Source organism: Etheostoma cragini, chromosome 21 (assembly GCF_013103735.1).
Source record: "Etheostoma cragini isolate CJK2018 chromosome 21, CSU_Ecrag_1.0, whole genome shotgun sequence".
Classification (NCBI taxonomy): Eukaryota; Metazoa; Chordata; class Actinopteri; order Perciformes; family Percidae; genus Etheostoma; species Etheostoma cragini.
The window spans coordinates 9,408,769-9,416,297 of record NC_048427.1 but is presented as its reverse complement, the minus strand read 5'-3'; the positions used below and the strand labels follow the sequence as shown (position 1 = coordinate 9,416,297).

The following is a 7,529-nucleotide window of genomic DNA, read 5'->3' as shown; positions in this document are numbered from 1 at the left end:
CATGTTAACTGCTGTACATTGTTCTACTAATCCCTCTAAATCTAAATAACACTTTACATGAGATGATTGCATAATTATATTATTGCAAGAGTTCCTAATAGGAAAATGAGCCCTTATCTTATTCCCATAGATAGCTGATGCATGTCACAGTGAGCTATTTCTAGAACAGCTACATTAGAGTTTAATGCAGGGAAAGAAAATCAGCTTTCAAAAGCATCATTGCGAAATGTCTAGTCATGTAAGCTCTTCAGACTCAAAGAGGAAAGTCTTCTATCTGCGTAGGATTTTGTACAATTGTAAAATAGTCATACATGGACAAACATGTAACAATGATATGTATGTAATATGGGAATTCATAAAAAGAATTCTTATAACCACAACATTTACATGTGTCTGCCCTGTTTTTGTGTAATTTAATGTCAAGTTGACATGTTGTGTATCTACATTTCTCTTTCAACTTGAGGTGGCATTTACATTAATTTTCCTACACTACATGAATGCAGTATTAGCATGCTAACATGATCTAATTAGACACATTTAGTAGTAGTTTGTGTTTAGCCTAATCAGCTAAACACAAACTACAGATGAGGCTAATGGGACTGATCATTGGTTTTACAGTTATTTGATCATAAAGTACTGAGATTTTGACCTGATGATGGCTCTTAATGAAAAGTTAACTAAAAGAAACCCCCAAGGTACTACAGGTCATCCTGAGGGGGAGGGGAATGCCTGTATTAAATTTATAGTTAAGAGATTTCATTAAAAACACCAAATGTGAACCTCACGGTGGAGCTACCAATTGACATTGCCATCCCAAGAGCCATGCCGCTAGCATAGCATTAAACCATTGCTCTCATGCAGTTCTAAAATATTTAATATTAGAGGGATCCAACAGCTTTATAAGAGCTCCATATTCTGTAAACACCCACAGAATCCCACCTCTCCTCCTACATTGGACAGTACAGCTGGTAGAGTTGGTGAGACTATTTTAAAGACATTTTATTTTGTTTAGAAGAGATATAAGGCAGATGGCAAGAAAATCAAAATAAGAAACTTTAAGTGTACCACATAAAAAATGAATTAATGTTAGAAAGAAGCCACTGCATTGTGCACAGACTTTATATATATATATATATATGATATAGAATATCATCATCCTTTTGGTGTTTGTTGGCTGGGCTGTACTGTAGGATATCCTGCTTGAACTGATAAATGTGCTGTACCCACATGTCAGCTGAGTTGTCACTGAAAACCAAACAAATCATATTTAATTACAGGAAAAGAAATTGACACTTGTATTAACACGGCCACTGGCTATGTTAAATATCACCCGATATCCCACGTCGAGGGGAGCTGCTGAGAGATGTTAGCAGACATCCACACTGGTCATGCTGCATTACACATGCTGGCCTGCTGGCCTTATAATCTCCATGCCATCTGGTGGGGAACCTCACTTTCCCCCTGCACCTCTGGCACATCAGTAGTCCTCTCACACTGAGCCAGGGAGACCAGTGGTGTGCGCAACATTCCTTGGAAATATAAAAGAGTCAACACCAGTGAGGATTAATCGGATGGCTACAGGGCCCCACCTTCAACAAACCTGGCCCATTTCAGGTAATGAGAACACTTACTTTTTAATCTTCTTGATTGTCGTCCTCACTTGTGTGCGTTGCCGTCCCTACACAAAGTCAGTGTCCTCTTATGTTGTCCGGAAATGGATCCACAATTGTCACTTCATGCCTTTGTGGGCTAAGATGTCTTATTGTCTTATAAAGGCATAAATGACGTAAAACAATGTGACATGTAGGTCATATTTTTTCATTGACTGTGCCTGAAGCTCAATTCCATTGTTCACATTCCCTCTGACTTCATTACAGAAACAGCTATAGTTAACCAAGTCACCGCAGCTTCAGGCGGGTCCTGTCTGCGTCCCTTGGCGCCGTTTTTCAGAGGAAAAAGCATAACATGGTGACTCTGTCGACTGGCGCTTCAAACAGTGTTTCAGGCTTTTAGTACTAGCTGTGATCAAGGCCAATCCTTTATTCTCATATCCACATGGTTTCTCATTAGCACCACACTAGAAGAATATTTCTTTCATCAAACTATCATTACATCAATGTTTCCAGTTTTAAATCTGACTACAACAGTTGTGTTTAGGACAAATGTGTCACACTTTATGGTGTGCCTAAATATTGGTTGTTGCATATGTGTAGTTTTTGTTGAAGTAAGAAGATCATTTAGGTTAAAAAGACCAGTTAAACCTGCAAAACCATTTTCTTTGGCTATTATGAGACTTGAAGTTGAAGTATAAATGTCAAACAAAAAGGTGCTTGTTTACAGCATCTATCAACATACAGTATTGGGTAAATGTAAATCTGTCAAAGTGAAAATTCAGTTAAATGTGTGGTGAATTCTGTCTAGACAACACAGTATGTATTTAGAAACCTAAATGTTTTCTATTGATGGTAATTTTGTTTTTTCCTTTGTCTTGGCACAATTATCCCTTGAAGATCAATAAAGTTTGTTAGTCTTGATAGAAACCTTCCTATAGACCCAAGACGGTTCTACTCGGCAACGCAGTGAAGAAGAAGTCTCTAATACCCACTTGTGAGTCATGTACAACTTACCTCACCAGCAGTCATTGCAAACCTGAAAGGGAGGAAACTCAGATATACTGAATTTGACGTGAATGAGGCAAAAATTAAGAATTGCACTTGGCTTGCTTCATTTCCCTCCACAATCATCATGGGCATTGTTATCGTTTAAAACAGTGAAGTTGATCTTTTTTGAATATAGCCTATAGATACAGGATGCAGTACATCATGGGAATTAAGGAGCATAGACTGAAATACCGTTTTCTTACACAGTACACACACAGTAACACATACAGTGTTAGTGCTCCATCAACAAACCTTTAACTAGTATTCTCTCAGTTCATTTCACTTCATTATTTTTAAAAAGCTGTGCACATCTGAAACTAAAATGAAAGCTAATTTGCATGGCTGTTTTTAGGGTTGGGGTATGGGAGATAGTGTAACATGCACGTGATTAAATCCAATGCATGCAACAGGTGTCTGTGGCCATAGAGATAAAGGGAAAGCTGAGATTTAATTTTGGCCTAACCTTGGCATATATATATTTATATTAGATGTGATTTGAACTTCTTTGGTGTTTATATTGATTGAAAATCAATATATTTAAGGCAACCATTTACAAACAAGCATAGACATTTCCCATATAAAAATGGATTGAGATGAACAAAGCCCTTAATTAACATTGTTATCTTAGTCTTTATTTTGTCACAATTGTATGTCAAATATATATACGTCTATATGACATATATTATATGACATATATAATTTCATTTCTTTACAATAGAGAAACAACATAGAGATGACATACTATTTTGGTTTCTAAGTAGAAGTTCCTTTTAAATAGTGGCATTCTTTTCAATACACTATTTAAGTCAAGCTCCCACTCAAGTCCCGGTTTTGTTTTCCTTACTGAGTCACATTTATTCACAATGTGTTTGTTTGTCTTTGTTGCTTTATAATTTGATGTCTTTTGTTGTGTCAATATTTTTTTCCGTCTACAGTTCAATCTGTTCAAGTCTCTTCAAAATCGACAGCCATCTGTTCTTGTTCTGTGTGGCCACACAAACGGTCCCACCTGCTAATCATCCTGTGCCACCAGCAAAAGGTATACAGTTATTGGAAAACAGTGTATTTGAAGCTTTACAGAGTTAATCCAATCAGCTTGTAGAGGGCTTGACATAAGCGTTTCCAGTTCCTGTGCAGCTTGGTCCTTTGGTGGCCAAGGAGTAGTTTGCGCTTCCATACACAAGGGACATCTGATCTTGGCACAGTCCCTGGGCTTCTCTTTGGCCCGCTGCCTTCAAACCTCTGGTCCCAGCACCTGTGAGCAGAACTCCGGCAGAATATTGGACACTTTTTCCTTCCGACTCCTGCACAGCCCCAGCCTCGAGAGTGTTTGTGTCACCGCGGTGGATCTGGCTTTGAGAGCCAGACATTTTCATGTAGCTGGAAAGGCTTTTCTGTTTTAATTCCTGTGCGAGTTCCACAGCAATTTCAATGGAACAGGTTGTTTGTGCAGAGCTGAGATTCTTCCCTGACCCCAGTGTAACTGTGATGGTGGCAGGAGGGCTAACACTGTTGGGTACAACACCAGGCTCCAGCACAACATTCTCACAGGGCAGTGAGGAAGACTCGCTGATGGGCATCGCTGTCTTACCGGCCGGCGCGGGGTGCCACTTGAGGAGCCCCCTTTGGTTCCGCTCACTGGTGTCCACATTCCCCGCCTGGAGGTCACACGCTTGGAGTGAGGGGATGATGGGCACCGAACGGGTGTGCAGGGAAGGCGGAAGGTAGGTTGTTCCCTTATCAAGACGGGTGCATGGGACTTCGGTCCATCCCTTTCGGGCTGCGAAGTGTGAGAGTGAAGTCCGGCCGAGAAAGGCACTGACCTTTCCACTAGCAGAATCACACCTTTAGGCAGAAGACAGAATAGAAATGGCAAGGTGAGAAAGAGAGACCAAGTCATTTAATATTATGACCTTTAAGTCTGAGACACTCATTTCTAACAGCAATAAAAGCGAGTTTCAAGAATATGGAGATGAAGCTGCCATTCTGTTGTACTTATTACCATTTCATTCCCCTCATTGTTCTACACACAAAAAAAATCATCTTTCACCAAAATGATTATTATTCAGGAATTGTCCGTTCCTAATCTTGTGTAATTATTTATAATCCTTGGAATGGGCAGTCCGCATTGTTGCTGCATGAATGTTTAACTGAGAAATCCTTCTCTCACGACTGCCAATCAGAGATTTAAGGCTTTAGCGACACAGCTGGTGGATTCCTGACCCTGGCCTGTGTGAGTATGTGGTAAAATGTGTATCCTTGAACGTGTAATAAAACATTTGTCTGTAATAAAACTAACATGTTTCTAAAGTGACATGTGGGGTGAGTGGGTGGGGTGGATGGTGTGTTTGTAGGTGTGAGAGTCTCGCAGTGTATGTTGGTTATAAGTATGAGGGAGGTATCACAAATCAGTGCCGACAAGCTTGAAAGGCATCATGTTCAGTATGAAAATAATACAGCGGAGCTGTACACTGGAAACTTATCCAGAGTCAAGTGGGAAGTTTGTATATGAGTTGAATGTGCACAAGTTAATATTGTTACTGAAGACTCAATTCACATTTAGAACCGTCCCGGCAAAGCCTTAGGAGACAGCCAGTGTTATTGTCAGCCTTCAGAGACTGTTTGTAGCATAACCAAGTTTAAATAATTGAATTACTTTCCCACTCCTCTCTCGGTATTAAAAGGGCGAATTCAAGCTGGAGGTAAATCCGGCAGATCAAAACATATCTAAAAATAACTCCCAAAGCAAATTTGCCTTCAATTCTGTCCTTATCTGTGATGGGTAAATATATGTTTTGATACTGGATAATGAAACTGATAAATCCTGTGGGTATTTGTTGTCACAAAATTGAAAACATGGCAGAGTATTTTTTCATGTTTGCTTGCTGCTCTCGTCTATTTTTCTTAACACTTTCTTCCGCGCTGTGCCTCCATCTTTCCTTCTCTGCGCTCTCATCATCTCTGCACAATCTTCCTTCTTCCCTCACTTTCCCTTACTTGTCTCGCTCTCTCACTCTCCTTTCGAGCACCCATTTCTCATTCTCAGAGATGAGAGGGTGTATCCATGGCAACAAGGGAGAGGTGGGGGCGTGAGAGGAGGAGGAGGAAGAGGGGGGGGTTGTAAGCTTGGTAGCTTGTTGTATGGCTGTTAAGTCGAGAAAAATGCCATCTCAACCTCCGGTAGGCCAGCAAAATATACTGTACTGATGGATCTGGAAGGGAATTAGCAGTGGCTAATGAGATCTTAATTTTTTAACCGTACACATGCAATCTTATCCCCTAGAAGATGAGAAGCCCTCTCATTTCAGCTCTTCTCCTAAACACTGGAAAACAATGTTAGGTTAAATTGCCTATAGCTTACAAGATTCTGCCTTGTGATGTTAAAAAGTAACTCTCATTAGTTTCTTCAGCAGTTTGTTTATTTGTTATTCTGTGTGTGCACATAAGTGTATGTGTGTGTGTATTAAGAGGGAAACTGTTATATTCCTGGAGGATCTCCCCGCACAACCATTTGAAAGAACTGCAGAGCTCCATGGAGCTTTGTTTAAAAATGTAAATTATGGAAATAGGTCACATAAAGAGTTTGGCAGCTTGCAGTGCATCTTACAAGCCACTGCAGCGCTCCATCAGGTTGGTATGCTAATAAAAACACTGAGGCACTTTTGAGTGTGTGGAATGCACAAGGGACACTACTGCTTTAATGACAAACGTTTCTGAGAACAGTGACATCGCTCAAGTTGCATATGCTGACAGCAAATTAGGATGTTCCTGAGTCATATGCTAAATAGGATTGCCTTATTCAGGCTTGAATATGATGTCTTTCGCATCTGTAAATAAAACCTACAATAATGTACCGCTTTTAGTGCTATTTGTTTAAAAGAAAAAGCCAGCCTTACATTATGCATGTATCCTTCTTGAACTGTGAAAGATAAATGTTTTCCAGCTTTGCTATATGTTACGTAACAATCAATCTTATTTATAATCTGAAGATTGTTGTGCCAAAAAAGAAAAGATTCAACTAAAACACTTTGTCTCTACATGGATCATATCCTCCATCCTTGAGGACACGGGCAAACATCCCTCTTTGATAACAAACGTGTCAGGGAGGATTTCACATCAAGCTTTTTTTCTGAACCCATGCCAGTGAGGATCATCAGACTGTACTTTTGAAATGTGTTAGTTATTTTAAGCCCCCAGACAGCCAACTGGCGAGAGGTGGCTCTGCCAAAAGTCCTCCCTGCTTTTAATGCTTACTGAAACAGCCCCAGTAGCTGTGCTTCACTTTTGATAGCCATGAAAATAGGGCAACTCGCTGTTCTTCCTTGACATCAGGATGGGCATGATGAAAATTAAAGATGTGTTAATGCATGAAATGAATATTTTGCAATATGTAGTCTAGCTCCATATTCAGCTTGTCTAGACAGAAAATGTAATTATTTATTTGACATGTGAACCAAGATGCTTCCATAGAATGCGCAAGCATTAGCCAAAATGAACCCATTCTGGACATCTTGAGATGCATTCACTCATGCATCATCTGGTAATTTGCTTTGGCACTGTTGGTGATAAAACCTGCAGATAAAACACATTTTCATTCACAGCTATAACCCATGGCAAGTTTAGGGAGGATTACACACAGACTCGTTTCCTGGACTTCCCCAGCACCATGATACTGTCGAGCGGTTGGGATCAAGTGTGTTCTCCAAATTAATTGTGACAGTCCCAGTTGAAGGAGGGCACAGCCGATCTCATTTATTTCCCTGGATCAGATTTCATAAGCCACTTTGCAGATTTGAACTTTACTAATTTCTCCCAAAATTAGCCTTCTGCCACTCAAACTTAACCTCAGTTAGTCCAGGGTTCACTATC

General features: G+C 40.0%; 1 protein-coding gene across 2 annotated transcripts in view; it reads right to left on the bottom strand.

Moving 5' to 3' along the window:
- Positions 1-3,270: 3,270 nt before the first annotated feature.
- The window catches only part of nrg3b (neuregulin 3b), a 193,527-nt gene continuing 189,268 nt past the window's right edge, over positions 3,271-7,529 (bottom strand). For both annotated transcript variants that reach the window (XM_034859973.1, XM_034859974.1), the window contains one exon: positions 3,271-4,505. In XM_034859973.1, coding sequence (XP_034715864.1) covers positions 3,752-4,505 — 754 coding nt within the window. In that variant the 3' untranslated portion in view covers positions 3,271-3,751. The remainder of the gene's footprint in view (positions 4,506-7,529) is intronic.